This window comes from Erinaceus europaeus, chromosome 18 (assembly GCF_950295315.1).
Source record: "Erinaceus europaeus chromosome 18, mEriEur2.1, whole genome shotgun sequence".
NCBI classification, from domain to species: domain Eukaryota; kingdom Metazoa; phylum Chordata; class Mammalia; order Eulipotyphla; family Erinaceidae; genus Erinaceus; species Erinaceus europaeus.
In genome coordinates this window covers 40207860-40231899 of record NC_080179.1, presented here as the reverse complement: position 1 = coordinate 40231899, position 24040 = coordinate 40207860, and the positions used below count along the sequence as shown (strand labels likewise).

General features: G+C 38.1%; 1 protein-coding gene across 1 annotated transcript in view; it reads left to right on the top strand.

Annotated features, from left to right (window-relative positions):
* Window positions 1–20804, top strand: part of CNTNAP5 (contactin associated protein family member 5) — a 956089-nt gene extending 935285 nt beyond the window's left edge. The window contains exons 22-24 of the mRNA XM_060177957.1: window positions 12643–12861; window positions 15051–15122; window positions 18662–20804. Of these exons, the coding sequence (XP_060033940.1) occupies window positions 12643–12861; window positions 15051–15122; window positions 18662–18858 (488 nt within the window). The 3' untranslated portion in view covers window positions 18859–20804. The remainder of the gene's footprint in view (window positions 1–12642; window positions 12862–15050; window positions 15123–18661) is intronic.
* The last annotated feature ends 3236 nt before the right edge of the window (window positions 20805–24040 follow it).

Below are 24040 nucleotides of genomic sequence, written 5' to 3'. Positions count from 1 at the left end.
CAGAAATCTGTATCACATCCCCTATTCTGATAGATTTCTTATTATTTAACCCTCTGGGAGTATGGCCCAAGGTCCTTGTGGGATGCAGAAGATTGAAGGTCTAGCTTCTGTAACTCTTCCCTGCTGAACATGGGTCTATCCATACTCTCAGTCTTTCTCTTTCTTTCCCTATTAGAGAAGGGCACAGATGAAACAGAGTTCCAGAACACATTGGTGGGGTTGTCTGACCAGGGAAGTCTGATCGGTATCCTGCTACCATCTGGAACCTGGTGGTTGAAAAGAGAATGAACATACAAAGCCAAACAAATTGTTGACCAATCATGGACCTAAAGGTTAGAATAGTGCAGGGGAATAGTGGGGTGGGGGTGTCTTTGTTTTTTAGATAGTTAGTTGGCATATTTTAGTTATATTCCACAGGGCCTGTGGCTATGCTAGTGTTTTTTTGTTTTTTTGTTTGTTTTTTCCATGAGCCTGAAATCTGATATGCAAGTGGATCCTAGTTATTGTCTGGGGAGATGATGTCATGGCTGGAAAAGGAACAGAAAACTTGACCAGGGAAGAGAGTAGCTCCCAAATAGTGTATAAATAGGGAAAGGTGTATAAATATTGTTGATTGTAAGCCCCATCGATTTGATGTGATCTGAGGCCCATATTCAGCTAAGGAGCCTATGTGACTTCTGCATCCCTACAGATCTGAACTCACATTCTGTGGTCATAAGTAGGAACGTTCCAAACTGCCCCAATATCAGGACCCATCTTCCTCAGGCGTAGCATAGAGTATACTGTCCAGGTTCCCTTCAAAGGATGGAACATTCTTTACCATTGTTGATCCAAGTTGAGGGCAAGGTCCTATGGGGGCCACAAATGGGCCTATTGTGTTGTTCCTGATAGAGATGAACGGTAACAGTGGAGAGGGATTTATTCGAGGTCTAGGCTTATCATGTCTGTTTGAGAATCTCAGGACTTCCCAATTAGGGCCCAGCTGATGAGGTGGCCTGATAGTGACTAAAGAGTCATTGTCAAAGTATGCCAGTCTCTTGCCCTTATTCAGCTTTTGCAGTCTTTGCTTTGATGAGGTTAGCTTTGGAGTGAGTGAGAGAACTGTAATAAGAAGTAGGTGAAGAGGGTATCTAAGTCTAAGCAGACACTATTTCGTTAAGAACTTTATACTAACTCATTTCAGACTATTGTGTATTTTTGCTTTCAGGTATATATTTTGCACTAATTTATGGATACATGTGAACATATGCTCTATCTCATGTGACCTGGTCTATATCTAGATTTTGGGACTTTGTTAGGAAGTGAACCTCCTGGAATGGAATTAGAGAATACTATGAAAGGATAGGTCTCTACCAAGTAATGAGGGTGAAGGGTTAACATACCATGATATTATTCTCTGGACACAGTCTGAAGTGATGCATGTTGAGGTGGTACTGGTTGTGTTGATTAGGTTGGGATAAGCAGATGCAATATCATGAGAGAAGCGTGCAGGAAAGTGAGCCCCACCCTAGAGGTTCCGGGACTAGGGGAAATATAGGCTATAGAGCTCATTTTTAAGCCACTTATCTGCCATTCATGGTTGCTTCCAGTTTTGGCTGTTAGAAATGCACTGCTATGACATAGGTTTGCAAAGATCTATTTTAAGTTGTTTCCCCCTTTGGGAAATTCCCAAAAGGGAAATTACCAGAACATAGGGTAGGACCATTTCTAGTGTTTTGAGATATCTCCAGACAACTTTTCAGAAAGATTGGGCCAATTTATATTCCCACTAGCAGTCTAGAAGTGTTCCTTTATCCCCATTTCTCACCTTTGTTGTTGCTGTTATTTCTAAAGTTTGTCATTCTTATGGGTGTTAAGTGGTACTTCATTTTATTGTTTTTATTTGTATTGCTCTGATAATCAGTGACTTTCTCATTTGTTGGCGCTCTGGAATTCTTCCTAGGTAGATTTTCTGTCTCTGTGTCTTAGGCCCATTTTCAAATGGGGTGTTAGGTTTTTGTTTCTGTGCTTGATCTTTCTTTCTTTCTTTATTTTTTTTTTTTTGCTAACTTTACTGATTTCTTTATGTGTTTTGGTTGTCCAGTCCTTCATCTGAGACATCTTGTATAAAGGTCTTCTCCACTCTGATATCTTTCTGTTTGGGTGCTGGTACCCTTTGCTGTACAGAAGCTTTTTGGTATTATGTAGTTCAGTTGATAGATTTTTTTTTTCTTTGCTGTTGGACTTGAGACTTGGAAAATTTTTTTAAAGCATAGAAATTGGAGTGTTCTGCAATGTTTTCTTGTATGTATTTGGTAGTATCTGGTCTAATACTATGTCTCTGATCCACTTGATGTCATCTCTTTTTGTTCTTATTCCCTGTCTTCTTTTTCATCATCATTGTCATCATCTTCTTCTTCTTTGTTTACATTATTATTATTATTATTATTATTATTATTATTATTTTACTATGGCTATTGTTGCATCCTGATTTGTTGCCTGGGTCTGCATGACACCATTATTCAGTGTGATGATGAGATAGTTCCAGACAATGACCCCTGTTATCCAATGTCAATAGCTCTCTTTTGTACTAAATAACATTGTTATTTGAGATAGATAACCCTCGTATCGTTCTAGTCTCTGTAAGTCAAATTTTCTCTTGCTTGTAGTAGAGGAAAACTCAACAGAATTTGCATTATCTTTATTTCTCCAAACAAAGAATATATAATATCAATCCCCTGAGAGTGTTTAGTATGCCTTTCGTACAACTGGCACTTTTAAGTCCATAAGTAGCCACCCTATATCAGTGTATAATTTATTGGCATAGTTTATTTATGGAACATGTCTAAAGATTCTCTGCTGTGGCATGCAGGGTCTCACTTTGATTATTTTCTTTATCAATGTAGTAAGGGTGGGTGTCAGTCAATACTCATGAATTGTCTGGCTATGATCCCATTTTCAATTAATAATCAGTAACCTTGGAGAATTCATTTGCTTTCTTTCAATCCCCAAAGAATCTGTATATATATATTTGAAAATCCTACCTTACAACCAATGAAATGAAATGGAGAGAAGAATGGACATTGCAAATATAGTTAGAATGTTTTATTTTACAATGCTGCTAAGAATGTACTAGTTCTGTAGTTACTACCCTATGTCTGTGGAGGTGACAGAATTTATGTAACAAAATAACCCAGTTTAGAAATAAAAATATAGTTCAGCAAGTAAGTTGTTTTTTTTAATTGAAATGGTGAATGTCAAATGATCTAATTCTTGTTAATTAAGCTGTCTCAGTTGTGTTTTAGGGTGCTCCTATTGAATCATTAGCAGCTAAATATCTGTCTGTCTGGATGAATATATTTCTACTTCTTAAAGAGTTATAAAGACATATTATATCCCAGTCTACAGCTTAGGATCATTCAGTCATGCAAATTATTTATTTAGCAACAATTCTATGTAAGATACTATATTAGGAAAAGGACAGTTCATGGTAAGTAAGCTTGCCTTCTCCACAAAGCATACAGCCTGGGAAGTATGTGATAGCTTCCCTGGGAGGGTACCTACTTTGCCATTTGCATGAATTAAGTTCAAATTCAATTCCTACCTCTCTGGTAGAAGCTTTAGTTTTTTCTCCCTCTCTGACCCCATCTCAGTTGCTCTATTTCTCTCTGAAAAAGTCAACCTAGAGCACTGAAGCAAAGTGATTGTAAGAACAAACAAACACCTTAATCTGGAGTGGTACATAAAAGATAAAACAAGAATAAGTCTCTTCCTCTTTCAATCTCTCTTTCTCTCTTTCTTTCTCTCTCTCTCTCTCTCTCTCCTGTGTCACACACACAGAGACACATCATTTGAGAAAATGACCTAGAATGTAAATCAACTGGTTTTAATGAAATAGGATTAGTGGGGGGGGGGTTAGTGAGGGGGGGGATGTGCTCCTTGGTGAAGTGCCCCTCACATCTTCACTGAAGCATAGACTTTCAGTCTAAACCCGAATGATACTTCACCGACTGTGTGAATAACTAATGCACAGACCCTGACTCTTAGGATCTGTGAGATCATAATGTACAGAGTAGATGCTGTAAGATGTAGTAACCTAACTCACCCGGTCAGTCAGATTCTATATGAATGTTTCATTTAGCTTTAGGAAACAGAATGAGGAGATTCATGAAGAGAAAATTTCCATGTGCAGTCTTGGGAGACTATCAGAAATATGATTCAACTTTTCATTGGAACTTGACTTGTCTCATTAAATATAGTTCTGGGGGAAGAGAGATAGCTCCCTGGGAAGATGCCTGCATTATCACGCTCCATCTGGCAACACAATGGAAGAAGCTGCAGTACTGTGGTGTCTTTCCTTTTATCCCTGTATTGCAGTCTCTCCCTATTCTATCATTGTATCTAAAGAACTCAACTCAGAGCAGTGAAATTCTGAGATAGTTAAAAATGTGTATTGTTGCATAACATGGCATGACTGAGGATGTAAAGATTATCCTATGGTTTCTTTCAGTGTCTCCTTTTTATAATTAAAAATATATAAAATTAAAAACTAGGATCAGAGTGGAGAAGTTTAAAGATATAAAATATTTCTCATTAGGCTGCATTATCATTGCCTTTATACTTCTGTTCCGTGCTGCATTTCCATTTTCTAAACATTTATTCTAATTTAGTCACTGTATTCTAGTTTATGAATTTGGGCATGTGAAAAAAGATAGGTTTCCTAAAAGCAAAAAGCTCCTTCTAGGTGGTTGTGTGTGTGTGTGTGTGTGTGTGTGTGTGTGTGTGTGTGTGTATGTGTGTGTGTGTTAGGGGTGGGAGTAGCCACTGATGTGAAGAAAAAAGACCAAAAACAAACAAAGAGAAAAGTAACAGGATGTTGTGTAATATATTTGGAGAAGAATCTTCTAAACTTAAACTGATTCTTATCCATCCTGTCCATGCCAAATGTGTCTTATTTTAAGGCAGAATCAACTTGATTCTTTAGTGTCTTAAGTGTGATTGACTTTCTCATAACCTTTGTAAAGACATATTCCTTTTACAGGATTTGTTTTATGACTGGATGTCCACCCTTTAGTGATTGCCCAAGATAGTGCTTTAGGGCCAGTTAGTGGCACACCTGGTTAAGCACACACACTATAGTGTTGGGCACTACGATGTTGGGCATTAGCCCTGCTCCATTGTTGATACTATGGTCTATATACATAATCATTGTTTTGCCTGAGACAGCCCTGCCTGCAGGGTATTGGTTTATCCCATTGGTTAGAACCCCTTAGCAACAGCTGCTGTGGAAGCTTTCTATGTTTGCACTCTTTTCTTTTCTCCACCCCGTCTCCTAGCCATTTCCTTTTCCCACTTGCTACTTCTGGTTAAAGTGGCAAGTGGGAAAATATATAAAAAGCGTTGTCTAGGGGGGTCGGGCGGTGGCGCAGTGGGTTAAGCGCATGTGGCGCAAAGCGCAGGGACCGGCATAAGGATCCCGGTTAGAGCCCCCGGCTCCCCACCTGCAGGGGCGTCGCTTCACAGGCAGTGAAGCAGGTCTGCAGGTGTCTATCTTTCTCTCCCCTTCTCTGTCTTCCCCTCCTCTCTCCATTTCTCTCTGTCCTATCCAACAACGAATTGCGTCAACAAGGGCAATAATAATAACCACAACGAAGCTACAACAAGGGCAACAAAAGGGGGGGGGGGAAGCGTTGTCTATGATCAGTAAAGGCATTGCATTGTGTTCCCGCTCAGCCACGAGTTCCTGGTCTCTTTTCTCTCCCCCAGGATGCAGCCCAACACAAGGACTCAGGTTCAAGCCCCTGGTCCCTACCTGCCAAGGGAAAGCTTTATAAGTGGTGAAGCACGGTTTCAGGTGTCTCTCTTGCCTTTCTCCTTCTCTATCTCTCCCTCTATCCAATGATAAATAAATAAATAAATAAATAAATAAAATTCAAATGCATGTATACCTCCACAACTCCATACTTAGTGTGCAGAGATGGGGACATGCACAGCTCAATATTTTCCACTGGAAATAACATCAACTGTTCTAGTTTGTGCCAGAAGTCACTTCTGTAATCACAATGATCTCCTTCAACCACTACACTCAGTACGGGAAATCATTGTAGGTGTTCAATGAATGCTCCAAAATGACAGAGAGCTCACTGAGATGGGGCACTGTCTCCTGCTAACCTCCAAGTCCCCCCATAGAAAATGGTTTTTCTAGGCTGCCTATAAAATGGAGTAGGTTTCACAAGGGAGTAACAGATTTTACCTTAGTACTGAAGGGACAGGAGGAGCAGAGAGAACAGCACCTGCCAACTCAAGGAACAGGAAGCAGTGCAGGTAATGTTTACTACAGATAGCGCTGGAAGGGGGGATGGGAGATAGTTTGGTGAATGGCTGTAAGTCATGCTATGGACATGAGTAGATATTTCACCTTAGGAAAAATCAATACCTACAGAATTTAAAAAAAAAGAAGGAAACAAAATTTAGGTTGCAGCAAACCTAGGCTCCAGGCTTCATTAGTCATAAGCTAGTCATAAGCTAGACAGTTTAGTAATTGCATGTCTTAGTTTTCCTGACTGATAACTGGTTCTAGTCATCTCATCTTGTCTTATTTCCCAAAGGTAAATCCCTATATAGGATATAGAAGAGATCATCCCATTAAAGCATAGAAATATTACAGAATATTCTAAAAATATATACAGAATGACTCTTACACTATTAAAAAAAAAGCTTCAAGGACTATGGTTCTTAGACTTTTAATATGCCCAGTAAAGTGTTCAATGACTTCTCTCTTAAGAGAAGGCCACAGAAGTTGTTTGTTTTTATTACTAGGATTATCATCACCAAGGCTACAGGATTCCACCACTGGTACATTTTTGTTTTTTCATTGAGACTGAGAGGTAGAGATGGAGAGAAAAAGAGCGAGTCAGAAAGAGACACTACACCAAAGCCCCACTAGTTGTGAAGCTTCCCCTACACAGAGGACTCTTGGGGTTGGGGGGGAAGCCTTGCTAGTAGTATACATTCCCCATTTTCCATTAACATCATCTCCCTTTATTGACAATTTATGTTAATGCAGCATTTTTCTCCTATAAGCCCAAGTTTTAGGTCTGTCTTGCATTGTGATACTTCAAGATTCATCTGTTATAAAGGTGTTTTGATGAGCAGTGAATGCCATGTTCCATCTGTCTGCAATCTCTGTTCTTAACAAACTGCTGAGTTTCTTTTCTTTTTTTAATATATAGAAAAATTGGCCTGCATAAAATTTGCCTATCTGGACTCCTTCACTTTTTTGGTGTAAGATAATTGTGTCAGTGTAAAGTGCTGCTATTTTCTGTACCACAATAGAATCCACTTGATTTAGCAGAGGGATATTGCTCTGCATTGAAGAATTGAATGTTGGCACTTGTAGAAAGCCAAAAATTTTAAATGTTTAAACTAGTCATTTATAAAAACTTAACCAACTGAGTCATTCAAAGTTTGAGTACTACATTAGTTCACTTTTGAAGCACCATGCAATGAAAATTTAGCTAACACATAAGCATTTGCATCTTAGTTCTCTTATGTAAACATAATATTATTTGGGTTTGTAGCATGTCACAATCTGAGGAAAGAGGTTTGGGACTCCATGAATGAGATGTAGGATGCATAGGGAACAGTATCTAAACTAAACACAACTTGGACCAGTTGATCACAATGCATATTACTTCATCATTCCCACTACTATCCATGTGACTACTATTATTTATTTATGGATATAAGGTTTGAAGAAAGGAAATTCAATACAAGGGCACTATTTATCAACTTATATCTGTCTAACATCTATTCTGTATTGTTTTTCAACATACCATGCTGCTGATATATTAATAGTTGATAGCAAGAGGATAGACTCTAATGAGAATATGAAATTATATTTCAATCAAACTTAAGGTTGAGGTGGGGAGGGGATAGGGCAGCTAGTACATCCAGTAGAGCACACACACTGACATACATAATCTGGGTGTGAGCATCAAACACCACTTAGAAGTGAGTGTCTACGGGGGCAGGGGGAGTTCAGGAGCAGGGGAGTTGTGCTACAGTATCTTTCCTCCTCTCTCTGACTCTGTTTATCTAGAGGAAAGAAAAAAATGTCTGCCACCAGTGGTTGAGCTGTGCAATCACTGAGCCCCAACAATAACCCTTGTGGATGTGTGTGTGTGTGTGTGTGTGTGTGTGTGTGTGTGTGTCAGAATAAAATCACCTTTACATATGAATATCTGTAGTCTATTTTTCTTTCTTTGCAAAATGTAGGTATAGGTGCTAGTATATATTGTCAAGAGGAAACTTGCAGTTCCCCTTGATTGGATATAGCTTTGGAAGGTTCATAAACTCATAGATAGAGTGAGAACAGAGGTAATTGCCAGTGGGAGGGTCATTGCTTGTATTTCCATATTACTACAATCATGTGGCCACATCTAGCATTAAATATTTGTTTCATATTCACTGGGAAGTCAGCTCAGAATGTTTTCCCTTCAATTAGTTGGTAATGAATTTAATGTAGTTTTAGCCAGAACTTGAATAAAACTAATTAGATATTTCATACAGATTTCAGTAAATTTTGTGCTTTGAGACAGTCAACCAAAATGATGATTTTCTCCTAGCTTTGGCAACTTAATTTTTTAAAGCTAATTGATGTAAAAATGTTTTACTCTACTAATGGTATTTTGCGAGTTTCCTTAGAGAGGTGGCAGAGCTTTGAGTAAAATGTGGCATTTTAAATAAAAAAAAAATCAGTGATTTACATCACAACTTTACCCTAGTCTCCAGTATATCTTTTGACTTTTCTCAGCACTTGTTTCTTCATCTGTAAATTTCATATGACAGTAATAACATATCCCTGAAGGAAATCTTGAAGGAATAGAAATATATATATATATATCAACTCAATACTTGATGTGCACCAAATGTTTGTAGATCTTAAATGCTTAAGCAAACACTTTTATTTCCTAACCTATATTAGATAACAAGCTTAAGGAAGCTATCAGGGGAGGGGATGGGATACAGAGTTCTAGGGGTGGGAATTGTGTGGACTTGTACCCCCCTTATCCTATGGTCTTTGTCAGTGTTTCCTTTTTATAAATACATTTTTTAAATATATTAATTAAAAGGCAAAAAGTAATTCAGAATCATCCTAACTTTTTTTGGGGGGGCTCTGTACATACAAAAATCTGAGAAATCATTATATCAGGAATTTCTTTTCAGAAACATTCATAGGGTAGGTCCTATAAATCTAGAAGAAATACACTCCAGTGGTCAGACTTTATTCAAAGCACTTCTTTCTTGAAGGAGACAGTGTCACTTTCTGGCACATTCCCCAATGTATGTAAGTGCTTATTCTTGTACTTGGAACTTGTATTCATGACAGTCACTACAGTGATGTCCTCAAAGACCTTGGCACCAGTATAGGCTCCATTCTATCTGAGTTTTGAGAAAGAGAGCTGACTTTTGATTTAAACCCCTAAGGCAAAAACTACAATGACATATCGTATTCCACTACTTTGAAACCCTATAATGCAAAAAAAACTATGTTGCTTTATGCTTCCTTTCTCTCATCTTCTCACACTTTTTGCTATATACTTCTGATCTCTAATTTTATTGCTCGATAACTCCAACCAATAATGGGCATTTTGAAATATAGCTGGGTTCTATTTGGGGACTTCTCAGAGAGTAGCACCCATCTTAATTGAAGTGCTTTGATCTGGAAAACTATTGTTTAGTGATTTTGTTTTTTAATTTTCATTTATAAAATGGAAACACTGACAAGGATAAAGGGGGTACAATTCCACACAATTCCTACCATCAGAACTCTGTATCCCATCTCCATTCCTGGTAGCTTTCCTATTCTTTAACTCTCTGAGAGTAGGGACACTGGGTCATTATGGGGTTCAGAAGGTGGAAGGTCTGGCTTCTGTAATTGCTTCACCACTGAACATGGACATTAAAAGGTTGAGCCATATTCCCAGCCTGTCTCTCTTTCCCTAGTGGGCCAGGGCTCTGGGGAATCAGAGCACCAGGTCATATTGGTGGGATCATCTGCCCTGGGAAGTTTGGTTGGCATCATAGTAGCATCTGGAACCTGGTGGCTGAAAAAGAGTTAAGATATAAAGCAGAACAAACTGTTGACTAAGGCTGGAATACTGTAGATGAAGATTTGGGGTCTCCATTTTGGAAAAAGCTATAGGTTTATTCTAGGTATATTCCAAGGGGCCTATGACCCAACTAGTTTTTCCCTACACCTGGCGTCTAGTATGCAGGTGACCTAAGTTATTGTGGAGGGGGAATGGTGTCCTAGAAATTTTAGGAAGGCTCTTGTATGAGAAAAATTTTCAGGCTCATACCTGAAAATGAGTATATGTGGTCCCTTCACATGCCAACACTGTGAGATATTTACTATACTATGTGAAAAACAGGAGTCAATTCCCTTCATCCCCCAATATTATTTTAAACTTGAGTTATAGGAGGAAAGTCTCAAAAAATTTATGAAGTGACTATAAGGTGAATAGTCTGTGAAGATAGCAAATTCTGAACCCTCAGAACCTGTGAATATGCCAGTGTATGTGGTAAAGAGTAAAATAATTTGTAAATGAAATTGATGTTGCTAATCAACTGAAAGAAAAATATAGTGACTCTTGAGTTTGCCCAGTATAGTCCCAAGGGCATTAACAATGAAACAAGACAAAGGAAGAAAAGTAAGGGCCTGGGAAGGTAGTCTCATTTGAACATGCATGTCCACAGGTGCAAAGACTCTGTTTCAAGCACCCAGTCCCCACTTGCAGGGGAGAAACTTTACACATGGTGAATCAGGGCTTCAGGTGTCTCTCTGTATCTCTCACTCTATTCCCCACTCCTCTCTCAATTTCTCCCTGTCTTATCATATAAAACAGAAACAAACCAACAAAGCCTTGCTAGGAGTGATTGATGTGTCATGAAGGTACTGAACCCCAGTAATAACCCTGATGGCGAAAGGAAGGAAGGAAGGAAGGAAGAAAGGAAGGAAGGAAGGAAGGAAGAAATGAAGGAAGGAAGGAAGGAAGGAAGGAAGGAAGGAAGGAAGGAAGGAAGGAAGATGTAACTATGAGAAAGGGCACAGAGAAATACAGCACAGCTGCCTTGAAGGAAAGAGGAAGGACACTTTAATTCAAGAGGTCTTAATGGCTTATAGAATTCAGCAAAGACAAAGAAGTAGATCATCCCCTAGAGTGTCCAAAAGAAATACATTTCGGTAGAGAGGAATGTTCCTTCCACCCTTCAAGAAAATAAAATCATCAAATAACTATTGAATCACTTAAGCATACTTAAATAATTATATGAGAGCAAAAGATGGTTCAGTTTGCATAGTCTTTTTATGTGACTGCATTATACCAATTTGTTCAAAGGATTCTTGTTAAAAGAAAGAGATTATTGAATGAGTAGTCTCACTATAAAATGAAGAAAACGGAACATTTGACCCTCCTGTGAGTCATGAAAAACTGCTTCTTCATCTGTTATGAAGACTGAAACATATTTTGAGAAGTTCAGTGCTGTCCTAGAAATCTGTGTTTGCTAATTAGAATCATAAACAGAAATAAGGAAATGGAATTTGGTGGGTGGGGGACAGTGAATGAACTCTTGGCCTCGGCCTTATCTATTTTCTATTCCACTGCTGAAAAACTTTCCCTACACAATATTTTCGTGTACTATAAGAGAGAGAGAGAGATGAAGAGGGGGAGGAGAAACAGGAGAGAGGGAAAGAGATACAAAGAGAGAACAGGGAGGAATAAAGTGACATGGCTCCTCTCTCCATGGAGCTACTTTTGAACTACTATGGTGTTTTGTGGCTCTCTGTGTCTCTGAGGCTCAGATCAGAGCCTTAAGCCTAGAGCATGGCAGGACATAAGCTCTGCCAGATGAACTCTCTCCTAGCCTGTGGAAACCACTCCTAGATGATCAGTTTATGCTGGTTGTATGAAATACTGAATACAACAAACCTCTGAAAGAGCTGTCTTGACTTTTAATCTATCTTCCCATTTTATTTTTTATGCTACAGTTTTGCATGAAAATAGGCATCCCAGTATACTTGAACTTATCACCGATATTTATAGATAAATGGTGGAGATGATAGACATTATGTGGAGATGTGTACTTAACCGAGTGCACCACTGCCTGGCCCTGAAATGATAAAAATTCTGTGAAACATCTGGAGTACAGAGCCGATTTATTAAACCTTTGTTACATTTCACAATAAGGGCAAATTAAAATTCAGACATTTGAAATGTTAGAAATGACCCCATCACTTTTCGTTAAGTGTTTGATAGCTTGATATTTTTAGTGAGTTTGATTTGGGGAAGTAGAGAAAAGAAAATATAAGATTAAAAGGGATAATTTATATTATGCAAATAAAAATAATATCTGTATTTTCTATGCATTTTTTTACTTATTCCATATGTGATGGAGTTTCATTTGAGACAGGGAGAAAGAGAGAAAGAAGCCAGAGCATAACTGGTGCGAGAAGCACTGAAATCTGAGCTGGGAACCTCAGGCCTGCAGGCCCAATGTTCTAACAGTTAAATGTTTCCCTGGCTTTCTGTAAGTTTCTATATTACTTAAGGTGCAGAGGATTTAGTTTGAAATTATTTTTTTCTGTGTCTTTATTTGCAGAGACTCCTGGATTGGATTCAGAAGTTGCTAAAGCCAATGTGCAGGGTTTCATTGGATGCTTGTCTTCAGTACAGTACAACCACATTGCCCCACTGAAGGCGGCCCTCCGCCATACCACCAGTGCACCTGTGACTATCCAGGGAACCCTGAGAGAATCCACCTGTGGCTCTGTGATGGACTCAGATGTGAGCGCAGTCACTACAGTGCATTCGTCATCAGGTACGTGACAGAAAGTACTCAGTGCAAGTTTCCTCACTATTCCAGACTTTGACATCTTAAAGACACAAATAGTTCTCGATTCCTTATCTTTAATGATAACAGGTGGTTAAAAGTTATGACTTGTTTCTTATGGCTAACTTTTATATAATCCAAAAATCTTATTTATAATATGATAAATAGAACTAATTACTGTTTTACTTATAGTGCACATTATAGATAACATATGCATATATGTATGAATACATATTCCCATGTACGGCTATGGAAATTGCAGAGTTAAGGGCTCATGGAATCAGACTGGTGGTTGAGCTCATATCATCCATGTGATTAATATCAATGATCCTTAGTAATAATGAAGTCTCAAGGACATTATTTGTATCTCTATTTTGTTTTTTCCAACCTCTAAATATTTTTCTATATTTTCCTAGTTAATATAGTTCCTAATATTTTGAAATGTACCTGGGATTTGTGTGTATGTCAATTGCAAAACAAGGTATTAGTTATAAGCAAACAAAGCAGAATGTGTCTTCCAGATGCCTATCCTTTATCAGTCTGATTTCACAGAAGTTGTAAAGTGTGGTAGAAAAGATCTGAATGAAAGGGTTTCCTGGACTTGGTCTGAGTTATGAATCTCTCACCAGTGAAATCTAGAGCTTTTGACAAGTTACTTAATGCTGCTATTTAACTTCCTTAACTTGTGTGGTGGAAAAAAAAAAAAGATGCTCCAGTCTTTTCCTGCAAAGTGAATGGTATGACGGTATTTATAGCTACTGTAAATCCTAAAAATTGTATGCATGCTGTAAGCAAAACTTTATGGAACATTAAAAACTCCTAAGTCATTATTTTCAAATGTGTCTAGCTCAACTTCACCAGAACTACAAGTGGTAGGAAAAGGATTCCAGTACAGATATATCTGCCTTCAAATTTGATGGTTTTTATCTTATGTCTTAAAGGGTAATTCACATTTAGTAATGATCATCTTTCATCAGTGATGGTTCTTCATAGGAGTGTTAATTCTCAGCAATTTTGTCCTTTCCTTCCAGCAAACTCAGAGTCCTTTTGAGGTTAAGGACCTCTCTCCAATTAGGAAATAATTGATACCTATTACATATATATATATATATATATATATATATACATATACATATATATATGTATATATATATATATAATCTTTATTATGGTGGAGACAGAAATAAGGTGAGTGAGGAGGGAGAAAGAGAGATACCTACAGCATTGTTTCACCTCTGGTGAAGCTTCCCCCCTGTAAGTGGGAAGTAGTGTCAGGGACCTAGTTTCCTGCACAGGGTAATTTGTGCATTTTGCTAGTTGTGCCATCTGGCTCTCTCTCTCTCTCTCTCTCACTCATCTATCTATCTATCTATCTATCTATCTATCTATCTATCTATCTATCTATCTATTTCTTTTAAGTTATTACTGCCAAGGTCATTACTGGGGCTGTCTTCATTATGAATTTAACACTCCTGGCAGCCAAATTTCCCTTTTTTTTTTTTCCTTTTTTTTGTATTAGATAGGACAGAGAGAAGTTGAGAGGGAAAGGGAAGACAGAGAATGAAAGTAAGAGTAGGAGAGAGAGAGAGGAAGAGGGAGAGGGAGAGGGAGAGAGAGAGAGAGAGAGACCTACAGACCTGCTTAACCTCTCATGAAGCCTCCCGTCCTGCAGGTGGAGAGTCGGGGCTCAAACCTGGGTGCTTGCACATGGTAAGATGTTTACTCAACTGGGTGCTTACTCTTTCTTCCTATTATCTCTAAAGTGGGGAAGACACATGCTCAAGGTGAGAAGCCATTGTCATAGGAACTGTTGCACAAGCTGAGAACTGTTTAAGGTGAAGCTGAGAGTTAAGCTACAGAGAAATGCAGGTGCAGGCATGGTCCCTACCACCAACACTTGCTTCAGTCTCCATCCTACAACTTAAATAGGAGACACCTAGGTCCTAGAGTTGTAGGTTATGTGTAACTGTAGCAACATTGAATATGTGTGTGTGTGTGTGTGTGTGTGTGTGTGTGTGTGTGTGTGTGTGTGTGTCTGGGTCCTCCACAAATGCCAGCTCACAACTATCCGAGAGTACTTAACCTCATTGATAGATTTATCATGTCAACTCCATAGGGCAAGACCTCTTCCCAGTGCTTTGAGTACAGATTGAGGTGTCATGTCTTATTTCTTCCAGATCCCTTTGGGAAGACAGATGAGCGGGAACCTCTCACCAATGCAGTTAGAAGTGATTCTGCAGTTATTGGAGGTAACCATGTCCTGTTCCAGAATACATCAAAGAAATCATTTGTCCCTTTGTTTATCTCCTTCTTTGTTATTTCACTCATTAGTTAAGTGATTGGAGACCCACTCCCCCAAACCCTTGATCTGTAAGCAGGTGAGTCTTCGCACATAATGTAAATAATCACATGTACTCTGTGATCTAAAGCAGCCTCCTTCCCATCACCAGCAGTCCCAGGGATGCACCTACTTCTCATCCATCAAGCAGCTGCACATTGAATTAACAGCTGGAGTATTGACTTTGAGGCAGACAGTGTGCATCCGGTTCATCTCATTCAGTTGTCAGTTTTCCTAAAGCACAAACAAAGCCAGTAATAAGCAATAAGACTACATATGGAGAAGAAGCCATGTTGGGGTAGACAAATGGGGAAAGTTGCAGTCATGTCGGCTTTCTCCACCAAGTGACTTGGGCTAGATCTAATGAGCAGGGCGAAGCCCACAGGACCTTCATTTCAAATCCAGCAACACATATGGTTGCAGATGCAGCTCTTGTTTGCTCTGCTGTCAGCTCAGCCTTCCCTCCTGCCTCCTTGCTTTTTCCATTTTCTCACAGCCTGTGGACCTCACCCTTTTCATTCTGCCTCAGCTTGGCTGTTGCCTCCAGTAGCTTGATTTCTCCATCTGGGTCTTGCAATACAGAATCACGCCCAAACCTTGTTTAATGTAAGATGCCTGTGAGAGACTAAATTCATTTCCATCTGAGAATGGTAGGCCTAGCAGGTGTTGCATCCCTGCCTTCTGGCAGGCTGGAGGAAGTGGTTCACACCAGATGGAGTTCTCAGTTTAGTGAGTACTCATTCATTTAACTTCAGTTTAATGAGCCGAGCTTTGGGTCAGGCCCTGCACTGAGTGTTGGAATACAAGGACAGAAACATGGACATGCAGTCAAATGACTAACAAGCTGACAGGGAGGGAAAAATGAGAAATAACAACAGAATTAGTGAATAGTATTTTTGAAGATAAAGTGTAAATGACTAGAGGGACATAGAAGTGTACCATTGGAATAAGATTTGAAGAAAATAGCATGGCTTTCAGATAAGGAAGATTTTTGTGTTTGTTTATTTGTTTTAATATTTTTATTTATTATTTGGGATAGAAACAGATATATATATATTTTTTAATACTTATTTATTTTGTTTTTATTGCCCTTGTTGTTTCCGTGGTTGTTGTAGTTATTATTGTTGTTGGTGCTGTCTTTGTTGGGTAGGACAGAGAGAAATGGAAAGAGGAGGGGATGAAAGAGAGGGGGAGATAAAGATAGACATCTGCAGACTTGCTTCACTGCCTGTGAAGCTACTCCTTTACAGGTGGGGAGCAAGAGGCTCGAACAGGGATCCCTTGTGCTTTGTGCCACGTGCGCTTAACCCCCTGTACTACCTATTTGTTTGTTTTGTTTTTTTAATTTTTTTTAAATATTTGACCTGAATTTCTGCTTCTAGGAGAGTCATCTCATCTCATTGAAATGTTTATTCATATACTTATTTAGAGCACGACCTCACTTGATATTTTTCATCAAGACATTTAAGATGCAATTTGGTACAAGGTTCTCTTTCTCTAATTTTTCATTTGACAAGTAGAAAAAATATTCATGTGATTGTTGACTTTTTCCTACTTGTTCACATTCACTTCTGTGAGTCTCCTGAAGATCATGAAAGTCAACAAAGAGAAATTCTTGAGGAATGGGGCTGGGTAGTAGTGTACCTGGTTGACTGCACATGTTACAGTTAGCAAAGACCCAGGTCTGAGCCCCTAGCTACCTGCAGGGGGAAATTTTCACAAGGGGTGAATCAGTGCTTCAGATATCTCTCTGTCTTTCTTTTTCTTTATCACTCCTTTCCCTCTCGATTTCTGGCTGTTTCTATAAAAAAATGATAAGGATAATACCAAAAAATAATAATATAAAATTAAAACAAAGAAATTCTTGGGGGAATGCAAAATCTCTAGCTCTGAATATTTCATGTACTGAAAGAGTAAAAACTGGTTCTGTATTTACTTTCTCTCTTTCCTTTTCCTTTCTTCTCTGGTCATCACCATTGTTTCATCACTCTGGATCAAATTTTTGAGATAGAAAGAGTAAGATAGAGAGAGTGAGGGAAAAGTCACTACAGCAAAGAAGCTGTCCCCATTGCATTGGGAGCCAGGGGACCCACACCTGGGTCATGTGTATGAAAGAGGTGGTACCCTCCCTGCTGTGCAATCTTGCAGATCCTGTATTTTCTCATTTAAAACCACAATTCATTCAGGGGGCAGGTAGTGATGTGCTTATTTGAGTGCACATGTTACTATGTGTAATTGAGTTTGACTCCCTGCTCCCCACCTGCAAGAGGACGCTTCACAAACAGTGAAGCAAGTGTGCTGGTTTTTTCTCTCCCTCTCTATCTCCCTTCCCCCTCTCAGTTTCTCTCTGCCCTATCCAATAAAATAGAAAAAAAAAATTCTGCCAGGAGTAGTGGATTTGCAGTGCCAGCACTGAGCCCCAACAATAACTCTGGTGGCAAATGAACAAACCCAAACTCCAGCTCATTCATGGGAATCATTCACTATCACCCTGTTTATGAAACGGTTTCTAATGAAATGTTTTATCTCTGACTAGTTCTAAAGTTGCTGGGGAAATGTTAAACAGTGTTTTTGGAATAAAAAAAATGTTGTCTGAAAAATGTTGTTCTTACATAGATTAGTGAAAGACATGCATTTATGAAATTCAACTCACAAATAGTCATGCCTATGTGAATCATATTGTAGGGTGCCTAAACTTATTTTTATGTTATCAGGTTTATTTCTGGTACAGAGCACCTGCATGACTCGACCATTCCTAGCAATTTATTCTGTTAAAGTTTTCTTGGGTAGCGGGTGAGGCTGAGAGAAATAGAAAAGAGACACAGAAAAGGAGAGATACTTGCAGCACTACTCCACCACTCATGACCCCCCCCCAGCCCTGAGACTTGAAGCCGGGTCTATGAACATAGTAGTTGGTGTGTTTTACTGAGTGAGCCATCCCTGGATACTAAAAAGTACTTTCTAGAATAAGTGCTTGACAATATTTATTACATTTGGAAATAAAAGCAATATACATTTCATAGACTTCATGAGAAATAAACTTGACTTTATCATGCACACTATTAAATGTCTTAATGTTGAAAAACTTAATCCATGTATACAGATAGAGTATTTAAATACTGACACTGTGCACATTCCTACCATCTGCTTGCTGATTTTGCTTTTCATGTTACAGAAGCCTTTCTGGGAAAGACAGAAATCGGTCTTTCAGTCGGGGACAAGAACTTGCTAAGTAAAGTCAGTAAAATCCCATGTAATCAATCGCTAGATTCCCCATTTCAGTAAACTTGAGTTTCTGGAAGACAAGCAAACTTCTCTGAGCTATTAGCATTGACAATGAAGCAGAGCTGTGTCCAAGTGCTTTGATTGTTGGATTGTGTCTTCCCTCTAAGCTGGGCTTTCTGAGCTGTGTAGAGGACATGTGACAATCCCTTTCTCTTTCCTCAACAGGAGTCATAGCAGTGGTGATATTCATCATCTTCTCTATTATTGGCATCATGACCCGCTTCCTTTACCAGCATAAGCAGTCTCTTCGCACTAACCAGATGAAGGAGAAAGAATACCCAGAGAATTTGGACAGTTCCTTCAGAAATGACATCGATTTGCAAAACACAGTGAGCGAGTGTAAACGGGAATATTTTATCTGAACAGGGTCACCTTATATTCTGAATTCAGTTGTTAAATTTTTCTTCTCTTCTTTATCTCTTGTCTCGAGTATCGGTTATTCCCTTTCTCTTGGTTTATTTGTCATTGTTTTGGGAGTGTATCTGCATCTGCTTAGCATCTATCCATTTGACCCAGACCAGAAAGCCAGGCAGCCATAGCCACAGCCCTCCACTACAACATACCTAACATAAAGCTGATAATCATCCCTCAAGGGATTTTACAGTGCTAGAAAAAGAAGGGAAATGTCTTCATACATATGTGTATATGAAATCAGGTGTTTCCAGTTCTAGAAATACACTTTTGAGTTTCTCAGCAATTTAGGCTCACTTGGAACCTTAGCTCTGTGGTTTAAGCATGACCGAAACCATCCTGATACTCCACTCCTATCAGGGGATGCAGGGTAGAGAGAAATGATGATGCTATGGGCCTGTTGTTTCTTTTTTCTTTTCTTTTCTTTTCTTTTCTTTTCTTTTCTTTTCTTTTCTTTTCTTTTCTTTTCTTTTGTTTCATTTTTAAAAGGGTGATTTCTTTTCTAGTCATCCAAAGACTATTGCCCTAATTCACTACCCCTCCCACTTATATTTCATTAATATAATGAAATATAAGACTCATATTCTTTGAGTAATTTCACACATGGGATTCCTGAAAGTTGCGCTCCTTCTTACCACTCTCTCCTGGGGCCAACATTTTAAAGCAAAATACAGTAGCATAAACCTAGAAGAAGCATGAAGAAAAAAAAGTAGTTCATACTGGAAGGTAAAGAAGGCTGTTAGTAGATATTCTAAAACTTCAAAACTCTCTCATGCAAATTCATAAGAAAAGTTAGCTAGGTTATTGTTGCAACTTAAAGAAATATAGTATCTGGTTCCATGGAAGAGAGTAAACCTTATTAGACTCGGGTTAAAAACAAAGAGCAAATGAAAAACTGCATGAAAGAAGAGAATTCTTTCTTTTCACCTACTCACTAAGGATCTGATGGGGAAAGATATTTCAGATCTCATCTTCAGAGTACTGATTCACAGTTGTCTGTTGACCCATTTCCTTAGAGGAGTTGGATGTACTGGCATCTGGAGTGTTAACAGTTAGCTCCAGCCACAGTTTAGTTTCAGAGAACACCCTGGGTTCTACAGCACACTGCATCTTCAGATATACTAAATCCTATGTATATAAGCCACACACATAGATTTCCATAGTCATAAACTGCCTGGTGAAGTGGTCTTGAATTTCAGTCATTGCTCAGTTTTGTAACAAAATATGAAAGAAGTGCAGGCTCTTCTGCAACTTCTATTAGACGTTTGGTAAGAATCCTGAAAACTTTAGGGTAACAATATGGATCTTTGTCTCTGAATCATCTTGGAGGGGGGAAAAAAAGAAGGGGATTATATAAGTGCAGTATGCTTTAAATGCCAGTATAATGATCCGAAGTTATGGGAAGTAACTTGTCTATTCTCTTTAGACGAATTCTACTCAGAAAACAAAAGTAATAACACATCACTGTTGGCTAGCCTCGACAGTAAACATTCCGTCTTGTTCCTGGTCTGTCTGTCGCCTCTGATTATTTAACTCACTTCTGCATGCAGTGTCTTATGATGAAGAACTCATTAGATCCATCCCATTACAGAACTTATTTCAGGCTTTTCCTTCAGTCTCAGAGCACATGGGATAAGGATTTATTTAATGTCTTATTCCTCAACTTCAGATATTCTTATAAGCACTTATTTTTTGTAGAGTCTAACTTAATCATGACATGATTTCCACTACAGCTTTTTCACTTCTAATTTTAAAGTGATTGTAACATGAACATTTTTTCTTTCTCTTTAATAAGTTGAATGATTCATTAATAAGAGGAAGTATGGTTTCTCCTGCCCTATTATTTCCTATTTTCAATTTCTGGACTTTATATTTTCATAAAAGTCTATATAAATCAGCCTTTTGCTTGGCGTCAAAGTCCTTTGTCTCCTGAAATAAAAGTCACTATGAAGTACAGTGCATTTAGCCTGAAGCATCTCCAATAATGAAATGGAAAGGAAAGGGAAAGTATGAGTAATAAAACTAGAGCTCTCATTATTCAAGTTTCTGAGAAGTAAGGACTATATTTTGCTGGCATAGTACTGATAGAAGAAATAGTGGACTATTAAAAGCCAACTCAGAGTATTTTATTTTCTTACCTACTTATATATGCTTGTAGGTAATTCTGTAGCGTGAAGAATTTGTGAAGGTCCATTCTCCACATCTGCACTACAGAATTCACCAGCAGAAACCCATCTATGTAGACTATATACACGTACGTACCAAGTATTACAGACCTAAAGACCAATGCTAAGATAATGCAATCTGCACATAACTCTTTTCAGTAGAGTCTCAGGGCTAAACAGCATTATTTTTACAGGGTTGGATTATTTAATGTCCTTAGAGAACACTCAACTTTCAGTAGATGTATATATTAAAAAACAACAAGCAAATGACTTTCTCCAAAACAAAATGCACTTTTGATTTAGAGGTAACTAAGTTTTTCAGTGATACCAAAATCCACATATTGTGTGTGTGTGTGTATGTGTGTGTGCGTGTGTGTGTGCGCGCGCACGCACATGCGTGTCATTGTTCGATTATGTGAGCGTTTTGATCCTTAAATGATTATAATCACCATAAAATGCTGCTTGAGAGCATTATAATAACTCCACAGCTACTGTTTTCTGCTTCACTAGACAGGGTTCCTTATTAGATGCTTTTGCCAATTGGATGTCTAGTATCTTCCGGTTGAACCCTTAATTTTTGGTAACTGCTATCTGCAAAAGTATTTTATGGAGTTGTGATGGTAAAGCCAAAAAAGTTTTTGAAATTTCACCTACTATGGAGACTATTCTTTGACACTGAATTCACTGAACATATCTATTAAAATCAACAACAGTAACTTTAAAATATATTTAAAAGCCACTGTGTCCTTCTCTATGTCTATATACTAGACTAATAAGGTTTCTATGAGCATTTCTAGGGAAACTGACATTTGTCACTTCTCTGAAAAACACTTTTACTAGTATCTTAGCTCCACTTATACTCACTTTCTCTTGCATATGGAAGGTTTATTTTAAGGATTTGAGGATGAATTTTGTATAATAATAATTTTGTTCTTTTCAGTAATAATATAGATGATACTAAACTGAATTCAACCATTTGTCAAACCCATCCCACCATGGGTAGAAATACCTAAACAAAATAAATAGATAATTCTTTCTTTAGTCATTCAGTAAGTATTGAGTGAATGGATTCTACTAGGCTTTGGTATATAGAATATACTGACTACTTGCTCTGTTCTTGCTTAAGGGAGTTCCAAGTCTAACAGAGGAAGCATATGTTGTTTTAGTAAAGATACACATAAACTGTTACAGGATATAGAAGGATGATCCAGCATTAATTATTTTTATAAAACCTTCCTAGGTACTTAAAAACTTTGCATTTCTGTAGATTATCTATATTCTTCTCTTGCTTATTACTCCCACTTTCAGCAAGCTTCTTTGTTTTCCTCCTCAAAGCAAATACTATCTACATAGCCATCTATAAAGTGAGGTGAACTACTTAAGGACAGTGATGGTGAATCTTTCTTGTCTCTGAAGTACCTTTTGGAGAGACTATTTTTGATTCATTGTTGGTTGCAGGATTCTGAAATTCCTCCATTCAATCAGTCCAATCTAAGTGATGGCTTGGGAAACCTTTTGTGGTAGAAATCAATGATCCCACATATGCTACCCTTTTCCTCTTTTTCTGAGTTCTGCTTTGGCATCTGTTTAAGATCTGTTGCAGGCCATTGTTCTTCTAGGTGTTCCTTGAAGTATTTTTTCCTGCACTTCAACTCCTCCAAAAATTGTTCTTTCTATTGACGAACTATTGATCCTACATAGTAAGGTCTCTAATATCTGGATAAAGTATATCTCTAAGTAAAGCACCCAATAAAAATTATCCATTTTTTAATCTCACCACTGTGCCCCAGATGAATGTTCCAATCATAAAAGTTAAGAGTCTCTTCCCCTCTGGAACATCATCCGGGTATGGGAGATTTTCTGGAAGACTGCAAGGGAAGTGTGTTCACAGAAATATTCAGGGAGATAAAAATCAGACTGTTGTATTTTCACTCATAAAATGGCTTGACAATTTGGATTCTTCCATAGCTATAGTCCATCAAAACTATAGTGCTAACATACACCTGCCAAGGGAAATTTGGAACATAACATATATATCTGCTTCTGATTTGCTTTAAGATAAAAATTTGAACATATTTAGTCTTGTATTGTCCTACAGGCCACAATGGGAATAAGGTGCCATCAAACCAAAAAAAAAAAAAAAAAGAAAAAAAAATCAGAATTGTTAAAGGATAACTGAGTGCTATTTCATTTCATGCAGTTTGAAGATGTTAACTTTGAAAGACACATAGTGCAATCAAATTACTTCCTTACACTTCTCTCTGGTCTTTCTTAACCTATCTTCTCATGCCCTCACTTAAATTCCTCCTATTTTTTTTTAACCATCTAGTTTGCAGATTTTGGTTGTCCCTAATTTTCCTGTCTGCTCTCGCAAATACTTAATAGTGGGACCTCTGAAGGGGAAAATTGTATGAACCATTGTTTATTAGGGCTATTATTCAAGTTTTCTCCATTCTTCATATCTATTTGGTCAAGGAGGGATATATCCCCTTTCAAGTTGACAACTATTTGAAACCTTCACATAAGTTTTGCATTTATTTGTGTGTGTGTGTGTGTGTGTATATGTGTATATGTGTTTGCTATTTTAAGTGTTTGTTTTTGCTCTTATTTTTGCAGTAAGGTACTCGGAAGGAGAATAGAAAAGCACATTTTACTGAAATATTGTATGTTGTATATTAATGATATGTCTTTTTGTAATATTTATTGTCTAAATAAGAAGCAAGGACTCAGTTAAAAACTGGTTTTGGTGATTAGATCACATCTGCTGGGAATGCGTCAAGGAGATGCAGGGACCAATGGACACGATCATTGGCTAGTCCAGTTGAGGAAGGTGATTGCTTCCCTTTGAACTGTGGCTTTTCCCATGTTTCTGGCTCCCAGCTCAGGAGTCTTTTTAGTGTGTTTGGATCATTGTCTTAAACATTAAGGAAGGAGGCAATATCATGGGCTTTGACTGAAGAATCTCTTA